The sequence below is a fragment of the Spermophilus citellus genome, assembly GCF_964194105.1.
Source record: "Spermophilus citellus genome assembly, chromosome: 7".
Classification (NCBI taxonomy): domain Eukaryota; kingdom Metazoa; phylum Chordata; class Mammalia; order Rodentia; family Sciuridae; genus Spermophilus; species Spermophilus citellus.
In genome coordinates this window covers 86,157,518-86,184,416 of record NC_138188.1, presented here as the reverse complement: position 1 = coordinate 86,184,416, position 26,899 = coordinate 86,157,518, and the positions used below count along the sequence as shown (strand labels likewise).

The window sequence follows — 26,899 nt, the reverse complement described above, 5'->3', positions numbered from 1 at the left end:
TCTTTAAGTATTAATTGATGTGGTCAATTATATTTATTGATTTCTGTATGTTGAACTGATCTTGCATCCCTGGGATGAACCCCACTTAGTCATGGTGCACTATCTTCTTAATGTCCTTTTCTCTGCAATTTGCCAGTGTTTTATTAAGAATATTACATCTATGTTCATCAGGGTTATTGATATATAGTTTTCTTTCTTTTCTTTGTCTTTTATTTTTTAATCTCAGGGTGTTAGTAGCTTCATGGAATGAATTTTGAAGGGTTCCCTCCTTTTTTACTTTGTGAAATAGTTTGAGAAGGATTGGTGTTAGTTCTTCTTTGAAGGTCTGGTATAACTGGGCTGAGAATCTGTGTGGTTCTGGGATTTTCTTTGTTGATTGGCTTTTGATGGCATCTTCGATTTCATCACTTGAAATTGATCTGTTTATATTTTCTATATCCTCCTGATTCAACTCAGGTCATACCTTCTTAGAAATTTGTCAATGTCTTCCAGATGTTCTAATTTATTGGAGTATAAATTTTAAAAATAATTTCTTATTATTATCTGTATTTCAGTAGTTTCCATGGTGATATTTTCATTTTCATCACAAATTTTAATAATTTGAGTTTTTCCTCTTTTTTTGGGGTGGTGGTTTAGCTTGATGCTAAGGGTTTATCAATTTTATTTATTTATTTTCAAAGAAACAACTTTTTGTTTGGTTGATTTTTTTCAATTTCAATTTCAATTTTGGGTCTAATTTAATTATTTCCTGTCTTTTAGTGATTTGGTATTGATTTGTCCTTCTTTTTCTATGGCTTTGAGATGTAATGGTAGATTATTTATTTGGTGACTTTCTGTTCTTTTAATGAATGAGCTCAATGCTATGAACATTCCTCTTAGAACTGCCTTCATAGTGTCCTGAGATTTTGATATGTTGTATCACTATTTTCATTTACCTCTAAGTACTTTTTTATTCCACCCCTGATTCTTCTGCTTTCCATTGGTCATTCAATAGCATATTATTTAGTCTCCAGGTGTTAGAGTAATTTTTTTCTTCTAATAATAGATTTCCAATTTTATTCCATTATGATCTGAAAGAATTCAGTGTATTATCTCAATTTTTCTTGTATTTTCTTTTCTTTCTTTCTTCTTCTTCTTCTTCTTTTTGTTTTGGTACTGGGGATTGAACCTAGGGGCACTTAATCACTGAGCCACATTCCCTGCACTTTTATATTTGATTTAGAGACAGGGTCTTATTAAATTGCTTCAGGCCTCATTACATTGCTGAGGCTGGCTTTGAACTCACAATCCTCCTGTCTCAGCCTACCCAACCACTGGAATTACAGGTGTGTACACTGTGCCCAGCTATTTTTTTTTGTATTTTCTAAGAGTTGCCTTGTGTCCTAAAATGTGGTATATATTAGATATTGTTCTATGTGCTGCCGAAAAGAAAGTGTATTCACCCACTGAATGAAATATTCTATATATGTCTGTTCAGTCTAAATAATTATTAATTAATTTTTTTTAGTTCTGTAGCCTTTTTTATTAAAATTTTGTTTAGAAGATCTATTTAGTGATGAGAGAGGTGTCTTGTGGCTTATTTGATTCTTGATATTGAGAAGGGTGTGTTTGTACTCAGATATTCCATTGTTTGGGCCATAAATATTTATGATCGTTATTTCTAATTGTTGTCTGATTCCCTTATGCACTATGAAGTGACCTTCTTTGTCTCTTCTGATTAACTTTGGGTTGAAGTCAACTTTATCTGATATGAGAATAGAAACTCCTGCTTGTTTATGCAATCCATATTAAGTGATGCTTTCTTCCCATCCTTTTACCTTCAGTCTGTGATGTCTTTGCTATGAATTGAGTCTCTTGGAGACAGCATAATGTTGAGTCTTGTTTGTTTTTAATCCAGTCTGCCAGCACATGTCATTTGATTAATGAGCTTTAGTCTAATAAAATTTAGTATTATTATCAAGAGATGATTTTTATTCCCTGTCAATTTGATTTATTGCCAGATTTAAGTTGAATTAGATTTTCATTAGCTTGATGAAGTATATTCTTGGTGGTTTTTATTTTTATTCTCCATATCATATGTTTTGTAATGCAGGCTTTCTAGTTGTGAATTCTTTTAACTTTTGTTTTTCATGGAAGGTTTTTATTTCATCTTCAAATCTGAAGCTTAATTTTGCTAGATATAGTATTCTTGGGTGGCATCCATTTTCTTTCAGAGATTGGTATATATTTTTCTAAGACCTCCTAGCTTTTAGGGTTTGTGTTAGAAAAATCAGCTGAGATCCAAATTGTGACCACAATTAGAGGATCCAAATCCTCTAATAGATCATCTAATGGATTTGGATCCTCTAATTGTGACAAGTTTTTTTCTCTAGCAGCTTTCAAAATTCTATCATTATTCTGTATGTTAGGCATTTTCATAATAAAGTGTCTTGGAGTGGGTCTATTATAATTTTGTATATTTGGATTCCTGTATTTGATTTTCCATTTCATTCTTAAATTTTGTGAAATTTTCTGATAATTATTTCATTGAAAAGATTACACATTCCTTTAGTTTGTACTTTAGAGCCTTTATCTATTCCTATGAATCTTTTATTTGACCTTTTGATATTTTCCCATATTTCTTAAAAATTCTGTTCAGGATCTCTTAACATTTTTTCTCCATGGTCAACTTTATTTTCAAGATTATAACTCAAACTAAACAACTACAGTTCATACCCCTCCTTCGGCATTTATTTCACATCTTTCTTTTTCTCCTACCCACTACTCCCTTCTTTTCACTTTCTCTCTCCCTCACTCTCTCATTTCCCTTGTCTATTGAACTATTCCTAACCACTCTGGAGTCAAGAGACTGAAATCATAATTACAGCTCCATTAAAACACACACACACACACACACACACACACACACACACACACACACTTTGTCTTCATTGCCTGAAAGTCTGTCTTCCAAGCATCTAGTGTTTTACTAATGCTTTCCATTGACTTTTTAATTTGGCTTATTGATTCCTTTATTTTGAGGATTTCTGATTGATTCTTCCTCTGGGTCTCTTTTACTTCTTGTATTTTCTCTCTGATATCACTCCTTATGTTGTCTTTTACCTCATAGATCAGTTTGTCTAAGAATTTTCTAAATTTCTGATCTGATATTTCCTCCACTGTGTTGTCAATGGATTCTGTAATTGAGATATTTTGGTTTGTTTGGGATGGTTTCTTTCCTTGCTTTTTCATATTGTGTGGCTACCCATATTTTAGTATGAAACTGAGGCAGCTGAATTTCTACTCTATGAAATTACAGTGTCCCATAAGGTTTCTAGTACCTCATGATTAGGGGAGACAAATATTAACAACAATCAATGCAAACAATATACATCATTAAATTAAGTAATCAGTTCCTACTATGACATCTACAATGTGAATTGGCACAACAAACAGAAATGGTATGATAAGCAATTTCCAATAGTAAAAACAATAAGTTTGCAAAAGCGTTTGCAATTTCAAATGGTGGACAGGGAGAATGCAGAAGAGATGTAGGATGATTATGATGAAGGCATAGAGAAAATAGAAGTAAAATATTAAAGGAAGAGCGAATAGAATTTGGCTGTTAGCAAAGAAAGGAAAAAGAAAGAGAATCAAGAGAATTAGGTAAAAACAATACAAAACCAAACCAAAATACCCTAATAAAACCCCCTAGATCTGAAAAGATAGCGTCATCAAAAATAGCTGCCTTCAAAAATGCTAGAAATAAGAGACACAAATATGTATATGTATAAATGTCCATGAAACATTCAGCAAACAAACAATCCAAAAAAAAAGAAAGAAAGAAAGAAAAGAAAAGAAATAAAAAAAGAAGAAAAAAAGTTCTTAATGAAAAATTAAGGAATTGTTTCTGTTGTAGTGTTCAAAAATTGTCAGTTGAGAATATATGTTGATTGTCTGTTCCCAAATGTCTTTTCATTTTTTTTCTTGAAGTATGTATTATATGTAAGAATAGGAGCTTCAGGTTGTCGAATCCTTCCTCTGTTTGTGTTGTTTGTCAAGTTGCTAGTTGGAGTTCAAAAATTCTCAGTTCCCTTCTCAGCAGTATGAGGTGGAGAGAGTTGGAGTGTGTTATCTGCTCTACTCTCAGGGTGGAATCACTGTAGACTTCTGTAAGAGGAATTCCCAGAGACAGAGCTCCTGAAGACAGGGGTTAGTTCTAGGTAGGTACAGGGTGCTTCCTGGAGTGCCGATTGGTCTGAAGATTTTAAATCAGGGTACCTCCAGGGCCCAGAAACTGCTGATCCATACTTGGAGACTGTACCCCTGGAGTCTACCATGAGTTGCACTCGTGCCACAGAGGAGCCAATCCTTTGCCCCCTTCTCCACCCATGGATCCTGCCCTTCCTGGCCTCCTAGGCTCAGTCCCCAATCACAGTCATTCCTGGATACCCAGTCAAATCCTGACCTGCCCCAGCTGGTTCTGAGAGCTGCCAGACTCAAAGGGAGGGAGGGACCTGGGATCTCTCAGGTCTCTACAACCCTTATTCTCCTGGTTAATACACCCTCTATGCTTAATTTTCTCCTGGTTTCCTAGGTTCACTATGAGTTGTGTGGCAGGTGTCTGCCAGTTCTGCTGTTTGGACCCAGCTTGGCTTTCCAGATATGGGCTCCTAAACTCACTCCCACAGTCACTGGTGTCCTTAGCATAGTGAAAAGATGGCTCTTCCCTTGGCTCTCCACACACAACAGGGAGATGAGTGGTGTCTTTACCACATGCAAGTATAGTGTAGTACGTCCTCTGGATCAGTTCACCAGTGTCTTTGATCTCTGATTTCTCCATACCAAGACACACCATAGTGCCATCTGAAATGTGAGTTCTCCTAGTCCCACTCCCCACTTTGTCCAGTGCGGATCATGTCCTGCAGGCGTGGGTGTGGGCAGAGGGCTTTCTTCTTTTATTTTATTATCTACAACCTATACTACCTTCTGAGTCCATAAGCTGTTCTGAGAGTCCAGTATTAAATCCCAGTAAAATCCTTCTTTTACCCACCCTACTGTGAAGCTGTTTATCCTCTTTTCTGATCTCACGCCAAGGAGTGGCTTGGAAAGCAAGGTCTTCTACTCTGCCATCTTCCCCGGGTCATGGAAAGCCTCATTGTTGAGGTGCAGAGATCCCAGCTATGCCATGGTAGATCCAAGTAGAGAACCCACAGCAACCTCTGTTTGGAATTTATTTTTTAATAGTTGCAGATGGATACAATATCCTTATTTTTATTTGTTTATTTCTATGTGGTACTAGATTAAACCTGGGCCTCAGGTGTGCAAGGCAAGCACTTTATCATTGAGCTACAACTCAGCCCCGTTTGGAAGTTTTAAGAGGAGAGGAAAGACTATAATCTATAGGTTGATTAGCTCTGCCTCATTCAGTTCCTGCTGAACTCTTCTGTATGCTGATTGGTTCAAAAGTTTTAAATAGCGATAATAAGGATGCAGTTAGTTCAATGAATGATAAATTGTTTGTAGCCAAAGATTTATATGTTTTATAGTGTGTTAAAGTTGAAGAGTTGGTGGGGTTTTCTTGTGGGGGAGGGTAGGGAGGGCTTAGACTATCTTGTTCCATCAATCAACTGTCAGACAACCAGAATCTAACATAACACAGGTTAAGCATCTCTAATCTGAAAATCAGAAATCTAAAATTCTCCAAAATTTTAAACTTTTTAAAGTGCTAACATTATGACACAAATGAAAACTTCAAAACCTGACCTCATATGTCAGGTTGTAGTCAAGATGCAGGCACATTAAAAGTATCATATAAAATTAGCTTCAGTCTATGTGTTTAATGTATATGAGAAACAGAAATGATTTTTTGTGTTTAAATTTGGGTACCATACCCAAATTATCTCATTACATATATGAAAATATTCCAAAATTATGAAAAAAAATACCAGAAATACTTTTGGTACCAAGCATTTTGGATAAGAGATATTCAAATATAATAATGTGATATCCATGTAGCACTTCTAATTTTACAAAATACTTTTACAGATAAGGTAAGGTAGTAATTATTCATTCCATTAAAAAAAAGATGTGTATATGGATGCTTTGAATCGGTAAAAGTTACTCATGGTTATCCAACTACAGTGCATGGTGAAACTAGGGCTAGGACTCTGTGAGTCCAGAGACTCCACCTAAATATGCTGTCTGATGAGTACTCTCAATCTTCTTGTAATGAAAAATAATTTCCTTGATATCTGCTACATATTTTCTCCCTTACCACTGTCCTTCTCTTCCCTCTCATTTCAGTCTGTTCATTGCCTTGAGTCACCTATACCTCTGAAGGGTTGCAGAATAGCAATATACCCAGTACTATACAAAATAGGCAAATGCCCTGTTTGACAGCCTTTCAGTTTCAAATCTTTGAATTAACTTAACTGATGGATTCAATTAGTTTTTGTCTTAATACAATAATATATTTCTCCTGAATATTCTTTTTCTCTTTTGGTTCTCCTATATATTTTAAAATTAATGCACATTATTTTTTGAGTGGCTTTAGGTTTAGTGAAAAAAATGATCAGAATGCCAGAGAGAATACCTCCTCAAACTCCCAGCATTAATATTTTATATCAGGATACTACATTTGTTAGAACTCTCTTGCCTATGTTGATACATTATTATTAAGTAAAGTTTGCAGTTTAAATTAGGGTTTATTCTTTGTGGTGTATTTTCAATGGGTTTTGACAAAATTATAGTAATATGAATGCACAATTATAGTGTTATACAGAGTAATTTCATTGTCTTAAAAAATCTTCTGTGCTCTAACTATTCATCTCTCCCTCTCCCCCAACCCGTGGCAACCACTGATTGTTTTATTGTCTTCATAGTTTTACCTTTTCCAGAATGTCATTGGAATCATATAGTATACAGCCATTTCAGATTAGCTTCTTTCACTTGGTAATACACATTTAAGTTTTGTTTTTTTTTAAAATATTTATTTATTTTTAGTTTTCGGCGGACACAACATCTTCGTTTGTATGTGGTGCTGAGGATCGAACCCGGGCCGCACGCATGCCAGGCGAGCGCCCTACCGCTTGAGCCACATCCCCAGCCCCCACATTTAAGTTTTTTAATTTTAATTTTTATTTAGTTGTTGATAGACCTTTATTTTATTTATTTATTTTTATGTGTTGCTGAGAATTGAACCCAATGCCTCACACATGCTGGGCAAGTACGCTACCTCTGATCCCTAGCCCCAGCCCCACATTTAAGTTTTTGAATGTCCTTTCATAGCTTGAAAGTTCATTTCTTTTTAATCACAGAATAATATTCTATGAAATGGTGTACTAAACTTTGTCCACTCACCTGTTAAAGGAAATCTTCATCATCTCCAAGTTTTGGCAATTATAAATGAGGCTACTTTAAACATTTGTGTGCAGGTTTTTGTGAGAGCATAAGTTTTCAGTTCATTTAGGCAAATACCAAGGAGCACAACTGCTGAATTTTGTTTTACTTTTAAGTATAAATAAGGACTCATTATTATCTTTCCTTCTTAGATGTGAAATATAGTAGCTTAAGAGTAATTGGGGCTGGGGTTGTAGCTCAGTAGTAGAGCACTTGCCTAGCATGTGTGAGGCAAAAGGTTTGATTCTCGGCTCCGCATATAAAAGAAATAAAAATAAATGTCTATTGACAACAAAAAATATTTTTTAAAAAGTGATAACTCCAGATTAACATCCCCTTTTTGATTTTATGAAATACTTTCAATTTCCTATAAGCTCTCAAATGTTTTCATTACTCCTTATTTATTTATTTATTTATTCCCAACCACAACTTTTTAATTTTTGCTTACACTTGACTCTCGGGCTGAGGTTGTGTCTTAGTGGTAGAGTGCTTGCCTAACATGTGTGAGGCACTGGGTTTAATTCTCAGCACCACATATAAATGAATAAATAAAATAATGGTCCATCAACAACTAAAAGAAATATTTTTAAAATTTACTTTTTAAAAAATTTACTTATTTTTTGTTTGGTTTTTAATTGATTTTTGAAAAATAAATGACAGTGGGATGTATTACAATTCTTATTACACATACAGCACAATTTTTCATATCTCTGGTTGTATATAAAGTATGTTGACATCAATTCATGTCTTCATACATGTACTTTGGATAATGATGTCTATCACATTCCACCATTTTTGCTAACCCCCTGCTCCCTCCCTTCCCTTCCTATCCCTCTGCCCTATCTAGAGTTTCTCTATTCCTCTCATGCTCCCCCTCCCTACCCCACTAGGAGTCAGTCTCCTTATATCAGAGAAAACATTCGGCATTTGTTTTCTTGGGCTTGGCTAAATTCACTTAGCATTATCTTCTCCAACACCATCCAGTTACCTGCAAATGCCATGATTTTATTCTCTTTTATTGATTTTTCAGTGTGTCAGGAAGCTGTCTGGGAAGCCTTCAGGACTTTTTGGGATCGACTTCCTGGGCGTGAGGAATATCATTACTGGATGAATTTGTGTGAGGATGGAATCACAAGTGTGTTTGAAATAGGCACCAATTTTAGTCAGTCTGTGGAACACAGAAACTTAATCATGAAGGTAAGTGTCGCAAGGAGGGGAGGAATTGTTGCACCTTCATAGAAGCACACAGTGCACAGCTAAGTTCTGAGGAAGAGCGAGTGACAAAACCCTATATTATTTTGTTGTTGTTGTTGAATTGGGCTGTCCTAATGAGCTGCCTGGGGTGTAGCTTAGTCTTTCATCCCAGTCTTTTATTTTGCCTTTATAACAAACATTGCTGAGTCAAACAATAGCCTCAGCTTTGTTTATAAATGTAAATAGTTGGAATAGTCAACAAAAGCTTAGTAAAAAGTATGGATTTGTGAGAGTCAAATTCTTTTACATTTATTTTTAGTTGTTGATGAACCATTATTTAATTTATTTATTTATATGTGGTGCTGAGAATCGAACCCAGTGCCTCACACGTGTTAGGCAAGCACTCTACCACAGAAAAACAACCCACAAATATTTGACACAAGAGTCAAATATTTTTGAAATATTATGTGCATATTAGAGTGAATACCAGTGATTTCAATTAAAACATAGGATATAGTCCATTGAATAAACATTTAGTGAAGCATACATATGATTCTTATTAATTATTTGCTTACTTATTTTCCTTTCTCATTAATTGTTTTCCTTTAGTTTCTTCTTAGCAAAATATAAATAAACATGCATACTGACAAATTACCTTCCCACTTTTCCCTTTTCATATACCTATTGCACATGTATTTAGAACGAGAAAATTAAACTGCAGACAAATGTGGCAAATTGTTCATGCTCTCTAATGACTCCTATATCTCTTTGCCCAAGTCCTATATGTCCTCAGCTCAGGTATAACCTCTCCTGTAAAAAAACAACCCTTAGTATAGCCGATTTAGCTCTTCTAGTCTCCTGAGTTCCCACCATTCTTTACTTTTTCTTGATGTTGTAGTTCTTACATTTTATTATTACCAGTTGTATATTTGACTGAACTAGACTATAAATCAGAAGGCAAAGATTATGTCATATGTTAATTTTTACATTCCCATTATATAGTAATATGCAATAGATAATTTGCTAAAATAAAAGTTTATAAGCAATAGCTAAAATGTCTTTTTCCTTATATTATTTATACTTCATGAATATTATTTCAAATACTAGTTGTATTGTGTACTTGGAAGGGCTGAAAATTATGTAAATAACAGCTATTTTTATTTGGATCTAATCAAATCATATTAGTACAACTTAGAATGGTAAAATAAATTATATTCTATTTTTTAACTTTTATTTCTAGTAAAGGCATTCTATTATTTTCTTTAATATTTGATCTCACAGACAGATGATCTCATTCAGTGGGCATAAGCTGGCGAGAAAAGAGTGATCTGATAAACATGGGTAAAGACACATTTTGTTGTGTCATAAATATTTTGAAGGCATGCAGATTTTTGTGTTTTAAAATTATGTGTAGATGTAACAGGGAGAATGGGTTTAATTTAAATGTGTTTATTTGAGCTGTCTGCGTGAAATATGAATTGCTTTATATTTAGCTATGAAACCAAGGAGAATGGTCCAGGTTCTACATATAGCTATAGGAATCACCAGACCTGAGGTAGTAATTGTAACCTCAAGAGTAGCTGAGATTATTCTGGGAATCTGTAGAGGAAGGGCAAGAGTGAATTGTTTATTCATATCATTATAAGTGTTTAGGTTAATAGCCTTTCCATTTTACAGACAAGAAAACTAATGCCTGGCACCAGAAAGATTTGGAGATTTGATGTATTGCTAGGGAGGGTGAAACTGAAACTTGAAATTAAGTTAGTGTTCTGATTCTAAGTTAGTGTTCTTTTTATCATACTGGTCTCAAAATAAAACTAAATTAGAAGAAATTTGGTGACAATTTGATTTAGAAGACCCCCTGAGGAATAACTCAATTACTGATTTGTCTCTTCGTCTAGATTCTGGAGAAACAGATTTATCAGTTATTCAATCTACATGTTTGTGCTATTATAGGATGGGTATTATATATAAATTCATTAGATCACAAAATTCTTTTATTATAAGTTTATGGCAGGTTAATGTGAAACTCTACCCATCTCGAGCTGGGCATGGTGGTGCATGCCTGTAATCCCAGCATCTTGGGAGGCTGAGACAGGAGGATCGTGAGTTCAAAGCCAGCCTCAGCAATAGTGAGGAGCTAGGCAATTCAGTGAGACCCTGTCTCTAAATAAAATACAAAATAGGGCTGGGGATGTTGCTCAGTGGTCAAGTGTCCCTGAATTCAATCTATACCAAAAAAGAGAGAGAAAGAGAGAGAAAAGAGAGAGAGAAGAGAGAGAGAAGAGAGAGAGAGAGAGAGAGAATGAAAGAAAGAAAGAAAGAAAGGAAGGAAAGAAGAAAGAAAGAAAGAAAGAAAGAAAGAAAGAAAGAAAGAAAGAAAGAAAGAAAGAAAGAAAGAAAGAAAGAAAGAAAAAGAAAACTCTACCCATCTTGATAACTTACAGACATTTTTGGAATGATTAGCAGGTAAAGACTTAATCCAGGCCCATTAAGAGAGAGCACAGAAACTATTGGGCACATAAACAGAGACTGAGTATTGGGATATTCTCACAGTCACCAGACCAATTTGGCATTATCAGTACTTGTTCTCATTGTCTGCCTAACCATGGAGCATCATAACATACATTCTACCATGTTTAGGTATTAGAGTTCATTATGGAATAAGTTTTATTTTCTGCCTTATAACTATTGTTATCTCACTCATTTTTATATCTTTGTTTTCCTTAGAAATTATCTTACACAAAGGAAACCATAAGCAGGTGAGGGTCTCCCCCGCCACCCCATACCCAAATTCATGTTTGACAATGTAGATGTGTAATTCCTACTTTAAGACCCACTTCAAATTTAATGGTTCCTTTTCTGTTTTACCAGTTCCTGCAAAGACCAGGCCTGTGGGTAAGTCTCAAATTGTTCTTCTTCATTGGAGTCTACATCCCTTTCCAGAACACCACCATAGCCATTAATCTATTGACTGACCTGATCAAGGGGCAGACTTGTTCCTGTCTCTAGAAAATAGATTTATGGTTTGAACTATTGAGATTGTTGTTGAGGTTTAAGGCTAACAGTGAAATTGTTCTGAATGGGAAAAAGTCTTCAGCCTATAAATATTAAAATGAAATATTGTCCATTGTCTAATACTCTTTTTCCAGCTGAATTCTTTTTTCTAATTTTTTATTTGTTTTAATTAGTTATATATGACAGTAGAATGTATTTATACACTTTAATATATCATACATAGATGGGATGTAATTTCTCATTTTTCTGAGTACACATGTTGCAGAATTATATTGGTCATATAGTCACATATCTACATATAGTAATAATATCTGTTTCATTCTACTATCTTTCCTATCCCCACATCCCTACCCCTCCCCTTCCATTACTTCCCTCTACCTAATTTAAGGTAATACTATTCTTCCTTAGTGCCCCTGCCTTATTGTGAATTAGCATCTGCATATTAGAGAAAACATTCAGCATTTGGTTTTGTGGGATTGGCTTATTTCACTCAGCATGATATTCTCCAATTCCAATCATTTAATGCCAAATGCCATAATTTCACTATTCTTTAAAGCTGTGTAGTATTTCAGTGAGTATGTATATCACATTTTCTTTACCCATTCATCTATTGAGGGACACCTAGGTTGGTCCCTTCGTAGCTATTGTGAATTGAGCTGCTATAAACATCAATGTGGCTACATTACTGTAGTATGCTGATTTTAAGTCCTTTGGGTATAAACCAAGGAGTGGGATGGCTGAGTCAAATGGTGGTTCCATTCTAAGTTTTCTGAGGAATCTCCATATGGCTTTCCATAGTGGTTTGCACCAATTTGCAGTCCCATTAGCAATGTATGAGTGTATCTTTTTCACCACATCCTTGCCAACATTTATTGTTGCCTGTATTCTTGATGATTGCTATTCTGACAGGAATGAGATGAAATCTTAGAGTAGTTTTGATTTGCATTTTTCTAATTGCTAGAGATGTTGAACACTTTTTCATGTATTTGTTGATCAGTTGTATTTCTTCTTCTGTGAAGTGTTTGTTCAGTTCCTTAGCCCATTTATTTGATTTATTGATTGGGTTATTATTATTATTATTTTTTTGCTGTTAAGTTTTTTTATATATATTCTAGAGATTAATACTTTATCAGAGGTGCATGTGGTAAAGATTTCTCCCAATCTGTAGGCTCTCTCCTCACATTATTCTTGTTTCCTTTGCTAAGAAGAACCATTTTAATTTGAATTCATCCCATTTATTGATTCTTGATTTTACTTCTTACTCTTTAGGAGTCTTGTTAAGGAAGTCAGATCCTAGGCCAATGTAGTGAAGATTTGGGCCTGTTTTTTCTTCTATTAGGCACAGGGTCTCTCTTTGTTTTAGTGCCTAAGTCTTTGATCTACTTTGAGTTGATTTTTGTGTAAGGTGAGAGATAGAGGTTTAATTTCATTTTTATACATATGGATTTCCAGTTCTGCCAGCACCATTTGTTGAATAGGCTATCTTTTCTCCAGTGAATGTTTTTGGCACCCCTGTCTAGTATGAGATAACTGTATTTATGTGGATTTGTCTCTGTGTCTTCTATTCTGTACCATTGGTCTATAAGCCTATTTTGGTGCCAATATCATGCTGTTTTTGTTACTATAGCTCTGTAATATAGTTTAAGTCTGGTATTGTGATGCCTTCTGCTTCACTTTTCTTGCTAAGGATTGCTTTAGATATTCTGAGTCTTTTACATTTCCAGATGAATTTCATGATTACTTTTTCTAGTTTTTGAAGAATGTCATTGGGGTTTGAATAGGAATTGCATTAAATCTGTATAACACTTTTGGTGGTAGGGCTATTTTGACAACATTAATCTGCCTATCCAGGAGTATGGGTGATCTTTCCATCTTCTGATTCTTCAATTTCTTTCTTTAGTGTTTTGTAGTTTTCATTGTAGAGGTCTTTCATCTCTTTTGTTAGATTGATTCCCAGGTATTTTATTTTTTTGAGGCTATTATGAATGGAGTAGTTTTCCTAATTTCTTTTTTAGTGGATTCATCACCAATACATAGGAATGCATTTGATTTATGGGTGTTGATTTTATATCCTGCTACTTTGTTGAATTCATTTATCCGTTCTAGAAGTCTTTAGTGGAATTTTTTTTTTATTGGTTGTTCAAAACATTACATAGTTCTTGATATATCATATTTCACACTTTGATTCAAGTGGGTTATGAACTCCCATTTTTACCCCATATACAGATTGCAGAGTCACATCAGTTACACTTACATTGATTTACATATTGACATACTCATGTCTGTTGTATTCAGCTGCCTTTCCTATCCTCTACTATCCCCCCTCCCCTCCCCTCCCCTCCCCTCTTCTCTCTCTACCCCCTCTACTGTAATTCATTTCTCCCCCTTGTATTATTTTTCCCTTTCCCCTCACTTCCTCTTGTATGTAATTTTGTATAACCCTAAGGGTCTCCTTCCATTTCCAAGCAATTTCCCTTCTCTCTCCCTGTCCCTCCCACCTCTCATCCCTGTTTAATGTTATTCATCTTCTCATGCTCTTCTTCCCTACTCTGTTCTTAGTTACTCTCCTTATATCAAAGAAGACATTTGGCATTTGTTTTTTAGGGATTGGCTAGCTTCACTTAGCATAATCTGCTCTAATGCCATCCATTTCCCTCCAAATTCTATAATTTTGTCATTTCTTAATGCAGAGTAATACTCCATTGTGTATAAATGCCACATTTTTTTTATCCATTCGTCTATTGAAGGGCATCTAGGTTGCTTCCACAGTCTTGCTATTGTGAATTGTACTGCTATGAACATCGATGTAGCAGTGTCCCTGTAGCATGCTGTTTTTAGGTCTTTAGGGAATAGACCCAGAAGGGGAATAGCTGGATCAAATGGTGGTTCCAGTCCCAGCTTTCCAAGAAATCTCCATACTGCTTTCCAAATTGGTTGGACCAATTTGCAGTCCCACCAACAATGTACAAGTGTACCCTTTTCCCCACATCCTCGCCAGCACTTGTTGTTGTTTGACTTCATAATGGCTGCCAATCTTACTGGAGTGAGATGATATCTTAGGGTGGTTTTGATTTGCATTTCTCTGACTGCTAGCGATGGTGAGCATTTTTTCATGTACTTGTTGATTGATTGTATATCCTCCTCTGAGAAGTGTCTGTTTAGGTCCTTGGCCCATTTGTTGATTGGGTTATTTGTTATCTTATTGTCTAATTTTTTGAGTTCTTTATATACTCTGGATATTAGGGCTCTATCTGAAGTGTGAGGAGTAAAGATTTGTTCCCATGATGTAGGCTCCCTATTTACCTCTCTTATTGTTTCTTTTGCTGAGAAAAAACTTTTTAGTTTGAGCAAGTCCCATTTGTTGATTCTAGATATTAATTCTTGTGCTATGGGTGTCCTATTGAGGAATTTGGAGCCCGACCCCACAGTGTGTAGGTCGTAGCCAACTTTTTCTTCTATCCGATGCCTTGTCTCTGGTTTGATATCAAGCTCCTTGATCCATTTTGAGTTAACTTTTGTGCATGGCGAGAGAAAGGGATTCAGTTTCATTTTGTTGCATATGGATTTCCAGTTTTCCCAGCACCATTTGTTGAAGATGCTATCCTTCCTCCATTGCATGCTTTTAGCCCCTTTATCAAATATAAGAAAGTTGTAGTTTTGTGGGTTGGTTTCTGTGTCCTCTATTCTGTACCATTGGTCCACCCACCTGTTTTGGTACCAATACCATGCTGTTTTTGTTACTATTGCTCTGTAGTATAGTTTGAAGTCTGGTATCGCTATACCACCTGATTCACACTTCCTGCTTAGCATTGTTTTTGCAATTCTGGGTCTTTTATTTTTCCATATGAATTTCATGATTGCTTTCTCTATTTCTACAAGAAATGCCATTGGGATTTTGATTGGCATTGCATTAAACCTATAGAGAACTTTTGGTAATATCGCCATTTTGATGATGTTAGTTCTGCCTATCCATGAACAGGGTATATTTTTCCATCTTCTAAGATCTTCTTCAATTTCTCTCTTTAGGATTCTGTAGTTTTCATTGTATAAGTCTTTTACCTCTTTTGTTAGGTTGATTGCCAAGTATTTTATGGTTTTTGAGGATATTGTGAATGGAGTGGTTGTCCTCATTTCCATTTCAGAGGGTTTGTCGCTGATATACAGGAATGCCTTTGATTTATGCGTGTTGATTTTATATCCTGCCACTTTGCTGAATTCATTTATTAGCTCTAATAGTTTCTTTGTAGACCCTTTTGGGTCTGCTAGGTATAGAATCATGTCATCTGCAAATAGTGATAATTTAAGTTCTTTTCCTATTTTTATGCCTTTAATTTCTTTCGTCTGTCTAATTGCTCTGGCCAGTGTTTCGAGAACTATGTTGAACAGAAGTGGTGAGAGAGGGCATCCCTGTCTTGTTCCAGATTTTAGAGGGAATGCCTTCAACTTTTGTCCATTCAGAATGATGCTAGCCTGGGGCTTAGCGTAGATTGCTTTTACAATGTTGAGGTATGTTCCTGTTATCCCTATTTTTTCGAGAGTTTTGAACAAAAAGCGATGCTGTACTTTGTCGAATGCTTTTTCTGCATTTATCGAGATGATCATATGGTTCTTATTTTTAAGTCTATTGATGTGGTGGATAACATTTATTGATTTCCGTATATTGAACCATCCTTGCATCCCAGGGATGAATCCTACTTGATCATGGTGTACAATTTTTTTGATATGATTTTGTATCCGATTCGCCAGAATTTTATTGAGGATTTTTGCGTCTAGGTTCATTAGAGATATAGGTCTGTAGTTTTCTTTCTTTGAAGTATCTTTGTCTGGTTTAGGAATCAGTGTGATGTTGGCCTCGTAGAATGAATTTGGAAGTTCTCCCTCTTTTTCTATTTCCTGAAATAGCTTGAAAAGTATTGGTTTTAGTTCCTCTTTAAAGGTTTTGTAAAACTCTGCTGTGTACCCATCTGGTCCTGGGCTTATCTTAGTTGGTAATCTTTTGATGGTTTCCTCTATTTCCTCAATTGATATTGGTCTGTTTAGGTTGTCTATATCCTCCTGTCTCAATCTGGGCAGATCATATGACTTAAGAAATTTATTGATGCCTTCACTATCTTCTATTTTATTGGAGTATAAGGATTCAAAATAATTTCTGATTATCTTCTGTATTTCTGAAGTGTCTGTTGTGATATTGCCTTTTTCATCCTGTATGCTAGTAATTTGAGTTCTCTCTCTTCTTCTCTTTGTTAGCATGGCTAAGGGTCTGTCAATCTTATTTATTTTTTCAAAGAACCAACTTTTAGTTTTATCAATTTTTTCAATTGTTTCTTTTGTTTCGATTTCATTAATTTCAGCCCTGATTTTAATTATTTCTTGCCTTCTACTTCTTTTGCTGTTATTTTGCTCTTCTTTTTCTAGGATTTTGAGGTGAAGTATGAGATCATTTATTTGTTGGTTTTTTCTTTTTTTAAGGAATGAACTCCATGCAATGAATTTTCCTCTTAGAACTGCTTTCAATGTGTCCCATAGATTCCGATATGTTGTGTCTGTGTTTTCATTTATCTCTAAGAATTTTTTAATTTCCTCCTTGATGTCTTCTATAACCCATTGATCATTCAGTAACCTGTTGTTCATTCTCCAAGTGATGCATGATTTTTCCTTCCTTCTTTTATCGTTGATTTACAGTTTCATTCCATTATGGTCAGATAAGATGCATGGTATTATCTCTACTCCTTTATATTGTCTAAGAGTTGCCCTGTGACATAATATATGATCTATTTTTGAGAAGGATCCATGTGCTGCTGAGAAAAAAGTGTAACTGCTTGATGTTGGGTGGTATATTCTATATATGTCAAATAAGTCTAGGTTGTTAATTGTGTTATTGAGTTCTATAGTTTCCTTATTCAACTTTTGTTTGGAAGATCTGTCCAGTGGTGAGAGAGTTGTGTTGAAGTCTCCCATGATTATTGTATGGTGGTCTATTAGACTCTTGAACTTGAGAAGAGTTTGCTTGATGAACATAGCTGCACCATTGTTTGGGGCATATATATTTATGATTGTTATGTCTTGTTGGTGTATGGTTCCCTTGAGCAGTATGTAGTGTCCCTCTTTATCCCTTTTGATTAACTTTGGCTTGAAATCTATTTTATTTGATATGAGTATGGACACTCCTGCTTGTTTCTGAAGTCCATATGAGTGATATGATTTTTCCCAACCTTTCACCTTCAGTCTATGTATGTCTTTTCCTATCAAATGCGTCTCCTGTAGGCAGCATATTGTTGGGTCATGTTTTGTGATCCATTCTACTAGCCTGTGTCTCTTAATTGGTGAGTTTAAGCCATTAACATTTAGGGTTATTGTTGAGATATGGGTTATCCTTCCAGCCATATTTGTTTATTTATGTTACTGAATATGGTTTGTTTTCCTCTTTGATTATTTTCCCCCCTTTACTGTCCTACCTCCCACTGTTGGTTTTCATTGTTATTTTCCATTTCCTCTTCCTGTAATGTTTTGCTGAGGATTTTTTAGAGAGATGGTTTTCTAGCTGCAAATTCTTTTAACTTTTGTTTATCGTGGAAGGTTTTAATTTCATCTTCCATCTTGAAGCTTAATTTTGCTGGATACAGAATTCTTGGTTGGAACCAATTTTCTTTCAGTGTTTGAAATATGTTATTCCAGGATCTTCTAGCTTTCAAAGTCTGTGTTGAGAGATCAGGTGTTATCGTGATTGGTTTACCCCTAAATGTAATCTGTTTCTCTTCTCTTGTAGCTTTTAAAATTCTCTCCTTATTCTGTATGTTGGGCATCTTCATTATAATGTGTCTAGGTGTGGATCTCTTATGATTATGCACATTCGGCGTCCTGTAGGCTTCTAGGATTTGGGACTCTGTCTCATTCTTCAAGTCTGGGAAGTTTTCTCGTATTATTTCATTGAATAGATTGTTTATTCCTTTGGTATGGACCTCCATGCCTTCCTGTATCCCAATGACTCTTAAGTTTGGTCTCTTTATGTTATCCCATATCTCTTGGATGTTCTGCTCATGGTTTCTTACCTGTCTTCCTGAGCTGTCTATGTTCTTTTCAAGTTGAAATACTTTGTCTTCATTGTCTGATGTTCTATCTTCTAAGTGTTCTACTCTGCTGGTAGTATTCTCAATTGAGTTTTTAAGTTAGTTTACTGCTTCCTGCCTTTCTAGGATTTCTGTTTGTTTGTTTTTTATAGCTTCTATCTCCCTGTATAGTTGATCTTTTGCTTCCTGGATTTGTTTATGTATTTCATTGTTGAAGAGATCTTTCATTGTCTGATTTTGCTGTCTAATATCTTCCTTGAGACTCCAGATCATCTGAAGCATGTATCTCCTGAATTCTTTATGTGACATTCCATCTGCTGCAGATATTACCTCTTCTAACGTTGAGTTGACCTGCATTGCTTGTGGTCCTTTCTTTCCTTGTCTCTTCATAGTGTTCGCGTTTCTTTCTGCTTACTGAGACTGTTGTGTTGTTGAGTTTTCCCCTATATATTTGTATTACTCTTGTATAGTTGCAAAGTCTCCTGCGCAGGCGCGGGCAGGGGCTCTGCTCCTCCTCCAATTGGGGCACTGTGTCTACCACATCGGCAGGCCGCTGGGCCTGTTCTGCTGGTTGGTAGCAGGTGCGCCTACCTTGCAGGCGCGTGGGGGCGGCTCTGCCACTCCCAGGTTGCTGGGCCTGACCTGCTGGTGGGTTGCAGGTCTGGCTACCTTGCAGGCGCGGGGGGAGGGCGCACACCTATTTGTATTTAGACAGTTACGCGAAATGGAGGACGTAATGCTTGGGGATGAAAGTTGGGGGGGAAGGGGAAGATAGGTGCTCTTGAAAAGAAAGAAGGAGAGGGAGATATATAGCATAGAGGAGAATGGAAAGAGCAGTAAAACTTGGAAGGGGAGAGAGAGAGGGAAAAGGGAGAGAAAAAATTAAAATGAAATAGGAAATAAAATTAGGTCTTAGTGATCCATTTTCTTCTCTTCCTGTAGGCAAAGCTGTGCCCTCCGGGCTGAGTTTTGCCCTCAATGTGTCAACAGCAATCCCTGTAAGGCGGTTCCTGGGAGTCTCTCAATCCTGTTGTTCCAGAGCCGTTTCACTTCTACGGCCCCTCCTCCCCTTCCTCCTGCCAGCCAGCCAGGTCCTGCTCACCGGAGGCAGTTCCCCAAGGATTTGGTTACACTTTCAGCCCCACCGAGTGCCCTATTTCCCTAACTACTGAGCACTCTCGCTGTCATTCATCTAAGCCCCAGTGCTGTGGAGCTGTAGTCTGGGAGTCAATTGTTTAATTTTTCCGGACCCCTTTGGTGGGCACACCTTCGGAGTCTGGCAGCTAAGACCATTGGTGTCGCTGCTGGTGGTAATAGGAGTTGGGGGTCGAGGATCCCCTCTACTTTCCTCAGCCCCTACAGTCACAACCACACTGCTGGTGGTAAGAGGAGTTGGGGGTCTGGAGTGTCCTCTGTTTCCCTCCGCCCCTACCGTCACACCCTCTCAGTTCGCGGTTGGGGGATTTGGGGGTGGGGAGTCTTCTCTGCTTCCCTCTGCCCCTACAGTCACGCCCTCATCACTGGCAGTAGGGGGAGTTGGGGGTCGAGAGTCCTTTGGCCCTTATGGTCATGCCCACGGAGAGATTTTGAAGTTTCCCAGTTGTTTGTATCTGGTGTGGGTGGGAGTCACACACCTGCTAAAGTAGATTCCGCTGGGAAGGAATCTCTTTGGCCGAACTTTGGTGACTTCCCCTCTCTGCTATGGTGGGCCCCTGGCTCCTTGCCAGAGTGTCCGAAGGGAGGAGTGGAACTGGCTTGTCTCTGGTCTGACACAATCTCTGGTTTTAGTTCCCAGTTCGCTATTTTGTAAAGGGTTGGTTAGATTCCCTTCACGCTGTCTGGGGGGGGGGGAGCCGTTCGCCGGGTGGGCGTGGCTGTTAGTAGAGCCCGGAGGGCATGGGCTGTCTGCTGGGCCTGGCGGGGACACTTCTCGCTGCGCCGAGCCGCCGCCGCGTGGCTAAGATCCGGGCGGGTGGAGTGGCCGTTCGCTGAGCGAGAACGGGGCCTTCCGGGACAGGGAGATGGCGGGTGCCATCTGCAGGTTCGGGCAGACCGCGCCGCTTGGGGCCTCCGGCCGCTTTCTGAAGCGGCTGGTGGCTGCGGGACTAGACCTCCGCGCCCGCGTGACCGGCCAAGATCCACTTGTCTGAGACAAACTGACACTTCTAATAAACCTACCAATTCCCGGCAGGTCCCCTCTTCACGGAATTTTGGTAGAAGTTCCTCAGTAGGTAGACTGCCGCTGTTCCAATGGGTCTTTCTGATCCCGTTAATGTGGAGACATTGGAATCGCTGCTTCCTCGCCGGTGGCCATGTTGGATCTAGTGGAATTTTTTTTTTTTTATCTTCGAAGTATAGAATCATGTCATCATCAAATAGTGATAGTTTGAGTTCTTCTTTACCTATTTGTATCCATTTATTTTCTTTCTTTTGTCTAATTGCTCTGGCTAGAGTTTTAAGGATGATGTTGAATAGAAGTGGCAAAAGAGGACATCCTTGTTTTGTTCCAGTTTTTAGTTGGAATGCTTTCAATTTGTCTTCATTTAGAATGATGCCGGCCTTGGATTTAGCATATATAGCTTTTACAATGTTGAGATATGTTCCTACTATCCCTGGTTTTTCTAGTGTTTTGAACATGAAGGGGTGCTATATTTTGTCAAATGCTTTTTCTGCATATATTGAGATGATCATATGATTCTTGTTTTTAAGTCTATTAATATGATGAATTATGTTTATTGATTTCTGTATGTTGAACCAACCCTGCATCCCTGGGATGAATCCCACTTGATCATGGTGCCCTATCTTTTTAATATTCACTCAGTGGTAGAAATCCCCTGGTAGGTGAGGATGGGAAGAAGAATGGATACGAGGTTTTACCTTCAAGTGGTTTAAATGTAATTTTAATAATTATATAACTAGAGGCTTTTCAACTTAATTAAAAAATAAAAATAGCCAACACTACTATAGAAATTGTAGGCCAGCCACTGTTGCAGGTACGTTATTACTTGTATTCATTCATTTAATCCTCTAAACAGTATAATGAAGTAGGCATTGTTATTATCCTTTGTTGTTGTTGTAGATGGACATAACTTATTTTTTTAATGTGGTGCTGAGGATTGAACCCAGTGCTTCACATGTGCTAGGCAAGCACCCTACCATTGAGCCACAACCTCAGCCCTATTATCCTTTTTTTTTAAAAAAAGAAAGAATATTAAGGCACAGAGAATTTAATGGACTTATAGAATGTTGTAAAACTACTAAATGATAGAGCCAGGGTTTAGCCCTTATATTCTATCTCTAGTCACGTTATCTGAATTTTCTAGATCATTTAGGAATAAAAATTTATTTTCCTTTGTTGCATGCATATGTGTGTGAATGAGAAAGGGGAACATGAATAATGAAAATAAATTTCTACTTTAGTAGTTTTCGTGATTAAAAATGATGTAACAAATTTTCATGCAGATCTTTGCTACAATTTATAAATCTTGTCTACTGAAGTTAAAAGAAACTAACTTCAAATGATGTAGAAAGTAATTGTGTCATATTTAGAAAAAACTTCTCTATAATAATACTTCTTAATTAACCAATCTGTCATCATATTGAATATCCATCATATGGTCTGTCTGAGTCCATGCAGAAGGCAGAATGTGAAATAGACAGTGCTGATCTCATAGAGGTTCTGGATCTTACCAAGAACTTGTTGCAAGCCTCGACTGTTTCATTTTATAGATATAAAAATAAATTTGCTCCTGAGGCTTTGGGGAATCATCAAATGATCAAGGAGAAAATAATTCCTCCTAGAAGGTCAGGAATGCCTCCTTTGTCTTTTTGTGTTCCTCAGGAGCACATTCATGAGTGTGGGGGCCAGATGTACTGCTCCTTGTGCTGTGCTTCTGTCAGTAAGTATTGGCTAGTGCAGGGTTACTCTTGTGGAGTGAACTGGTAGTATTCTCAGTACAAACAGTAGAGGGATGGCAGTGACATTTCCTGAACTTTAATGAAATTATATGTCCCTAAACCTACCTTCAAATCTTAAATGTCAGTATGTATATATACATACAGTGCTTTATATTTTAACAAACTTTTTTGTACATTTAATCTTTACAATTATCCCATGAATTTTAGAGTGAAATTCTCTGAATAGGAAATTTATTCAAAATTCCTTCTGTTTAGTGACAGAAAAATGGAACAATCAAATTAATTAGTAGGCTGTGGGATATTTAGAAATGCCAGGAAAAGGAAAGTTAACTAGTTTGGTAGTATAAACATTTTGAGTTGGAGTTTATTAGAAAGCACCCCAATCAATATTCAGCAACAATTCTATTTTTAAAAATATTTTTTCTCTGAAAAAAAGTTGAAATCATGAAGACTTTCAGATACATAGACAAGCTCCAAGTCTATTTTGACTCTGTACCTTTTGCCTCTGGACAAACTGTGGACAAACTTGTAGAAGCAGATGATGATGGAAGAGCGTTGACATTGTATGGCATTGCTTAGAAAAGTAATTTCATTTCTTTTAGGAAACCGTTAGGTACAGATTTTGAGTCTTTACTAAACCCATTAGGTACAGATTTTGAGTCTTTACTAAACATACATAGATGATGTTTGTTTGATGCCTAGACAAGATATTAATACTTTTTCCTTTTGCCATTCAGAAATTTTTGTTTTCAAAATTTGTTTATATTGAAAAATAGATCTAGATTTAGTTTTCTGAATTATTAGAATTTGTTTACCAGTACAAAATACTAATTAATCAAGGATTTATTTAAAAATGAGTATTTTTTTTTAATAGAAGGTAATATACTGACTGGGAAAGTTTACCAAGAATACCACTGGGAATCAGGAGATCTTTTCTTTTCTTTTAACTAGCTACATGATTTTTCCTGAATTGCCTAAGAAATCTGGATTTGAGGCTGGTTGTATATCTCAGAGTAGAGTTCTGTGTCAAGGGGAAGCTGATCAAGAAACTGATTCAGGATCCCAGCAGGTGGAAGAAGATGCAAGATGCAGTTGTGATAGCAGATATTGTTTATTCAGAGGTGGCAGCGACCCCCACCCTCTCCCCTTGTTGTAGGGACAGACAAGGGAAGACACTGAAGATAGCAGGAAACAGTTTTATTTGGCTGCAGCCAGGTTCAGAGGGCACAGCTTTTGCTGTAATCAATCAATCCCCAGAACCCCCATCTGCAACGCGAGCAGTGCTGGCTTCATTTAGAAGGTTCGATTCATGAGTAAACATTAGGGAGTTTTAAATGAAAGAGACAAGACTCTAATTGCCTTTAATACCAGCTCCGGGATGGCTTCTCCTAGCTCCTGCCTCCAGCCACCTAATGCACGAGGTTTACAGAAGAGATGAGAGAGAGAGAGAGAGAGAGAGAGAGAGAGAGAGAGAGAGAACACAGAACACGCCAGGGAGTGGACTTTTATTGGGGAACAAAAAATTCAAGGGAAAATCCCATCCAATGAAGGTTAAAGGGGGCAGCATCCCAAGGTCAAGGGCAACGATTGGGTCTTCCTGGTGTTAGGGTCTGGCGGAGCGTTGGAGAAAGAGACCATACAAGAGACTGGCTCCATGCAATTGGCAAAAGGGGATTTATTAGGGATCTGTTCCAGCGCGCTGGGACTCTGTGCTCACTCAAGAAGGGAGAGCAGCCCAGAGCCCAGAGCAGAGGTCAAGCAGAGCTTAAGTACACTTTTTGGAGAGGGCGGTGGGCTTTGCATACATCAGAACAAATCATCATGAGGCGCGGGAAAATTGAACCACAATTCTGAGACATGATTAGTCCATTCATTGGCGGGAACAGTTTGGGCAGGGGTGATTGGTCACTTCTAAACGGGGTACACATTTAAACTGATTGGTTCTGGGGCCTATATGCTTACGTGCCATGCTACCTGGAGCCCTTAGCTATTAAACAACCAGGGAATCAATGGAGATATTTACTGGGCAGTTCCTGCATTGTCCTAACAACTTTACAGAGATTACAGGTTCCGGGGATAGCAGAGGAATTGTAACAATAGACTTTTACCTTTTAGCCCAGGCCTTGTAATCTAGAAGCTTTACAATGCCCTAGTCTTTTACACTTTAACTCAGACTTTTGCAGCTTAGAATCAGCTTAGAAATTTTACCTTTACACTGGCAGTGGCCAGACATGCCTCTGCAGGGACAAGCCCTCAGACCTGGAAAAGGGAGGGGAAGGCTCTGACACAGCTGTGTCTAAGCACCTCTCACCCTGCCAGTGGAGGTAACTCCAATTATGTGCGAGGATAGCCTTCCACACCCGAATTCAGGTAGTTTCAGAGTTTTATACCCAGCATGTAAGGGGAGGGGCTCAGAAGTTCACAGTCTGCAGAAGTTCACGTAAAAGCAACTTTCTCTTTCACTGCTTTGGGCAAGTTAACCCTTAAAGGACAGTACCTTAGAAGGGGAGAGCTTCTTCTCCATTTTCTTTCCTCCCACTGTCAGCTGTTACCATGGAGCCCGATTGGTAACTACTCTTACCTTAAAAATGTAAACATCTCTGTGAAGCTCAGCTTAAGGCCAGAGGCCTTGTTTGCACATTTCTACAAAGTACTATACTAGATTTGTTTATGAAAAACTAGTAAGGGGGTGTCCAGCACCTGGAGTGCTGGTATCTTCCCAGCCAGTGGCCAAGTAAAACAGGGCAACACGAAAATAGGAAGTTTATCTACATTGAACTCTTTTGCAGAGACTCTTTTGCTGACAGTCCCAAAATCAGCCATGGTGAAGATTTCTGGAGAAGCCCTGTTAAGACTTTTCTGTGGAAAAAGGGGGTGCCACTTCACCCTCTCTCCCCAGCCTCCAGCCTCATTTTGCCCCACTTTCATTTAGCTTTTTTAATATGCAGGCCAAACAAAGAAGTCTCATTGCCGACAGATTACATAAGTGGGCACATGCTCACAAGTAAATATTTATGACCTTGAGTACATACACTGAATCAGTGTGTTCATGACCTTGGCTACATACTAAAAACATAGCCTACCAGAAAACCTTAACAAGGAAGCCTAAATACAGCAATTTGAGGCCTGCCCTACAGTTTGCCTACCTTAAAAAGGGTAAAAAATGATAGCACAGTGTACACATGCCACATAATGAAGAAATGCATAAATACCAAAATACATATAACCTTAAACAAGTCCTAAAGTTGGCTTGTGAAAGTTGGTCTTGGAAAGGATATTATTCATGAGCTCTTAGAAAATAAGGTATATATAAAATAATAATACATATGAACTAGAATATACATGGATTTTGAGAATTTGCAAGTTTGTTTCCTTCCCATGAAACTAATGCAGATTACTTTGGGGATAGGATAGAGACTGGTAACTGTGGAAGTTGCTGAGAGAAAGTAACCCAGGTTTTAGGTCATCCTAGGAGTTATATGGGAGTGGCCTAAGAATGCACAAAGCCCATGTTTCTCCAACTTATTATAGTTATCCATTGCAACCCTTACTTTGCCTGCTGATTTTCTATATTCAGACTAATTTTTTAATTTCTTTGAGATTACACTTGTATTCTTTGCCTTAAGAGATTCTTGTTAGTTTTCTACTGTTGTTATAACAAATTTATATAAAACTTAGCTTTGTTAAACAGCACAAATTTATTATTTTATAGTTATGTAGTTCAGAAGTTTGACATGGGTTTCAAGGTGCTGGTAGGGCTGCATTCCTTTCTGGAGACTGGAGAGACTTTATTTTCTTCTTTCTGAGCTTTTAGTTAATACCCTAATTTCTTGGCTCATGGACTCTTCCATCTTCAAAGCCAACAATGGCTGGTTAACTCTCTCTCACATTGTATCATTCTGACTTTCTTCTGACTCCATCCTCCACATTTAAAGGTCTTTGGGATTACATTGGGCTCACTGGATAATGCAGGATACTCTGTCTATTTTAAGGTCAGCTGATTAACAACCTTACTTTTAACATGACCTTAATTCCTCTTTGCTGAACACCCTAATATATTCACAGGTTCTGGGGATTAGGAGCTGAACATCATTGTTCTGCTTTCCACAGTGATTCTTTTTTTTCCTACATGCTACAATTTTATTGTTGCCTTCAAAGATACTTTGCTTCTAGATCAAAGACAAATGCTGCTGTGTTTGTGGTCATCTTGTGGTCCATTAAATGTCTTGAGTATTTTTCCTGTTTTGCTAATCCATACCTCTTTATTAAATTGGGACACAATATCTGCACATATTTATAGGATACAGTATGAGAATTCAGTA

At 37.3% G+C, this 26,899-nt stretch overlaps 1 protein-coding gene across 1 annotated transcript in view; it reads left to right on the top strand.

The window, feature by feature from the left end:
- The window catches only part of IMPG2 (interphotoreceptor matrix proteoglycan 2), a gene marked incomplete at both ends in the record, with an annotated part of 109,297 nt that overhangs the window by 17,810 nt on the left and 64,588 nt on the right, over positions 1–26,899 (top strand). The window contains 3 exons of the mRNA XM_081302452.1: positions 8,411–8,577; positions 11,305–11,336; positions 11,449–11,472. Coding sequence (XP_081158578.1) covers positions 8,411–8,577; positions 11,305–11,336; positions 11,449–11,472 — 223 coding nt within the window. The remainder of the gene's footprint in view (positions 1–8,410; positions 8,578–11,304; positions 11,337–11,448; positions 11,473–26,899) is intronic.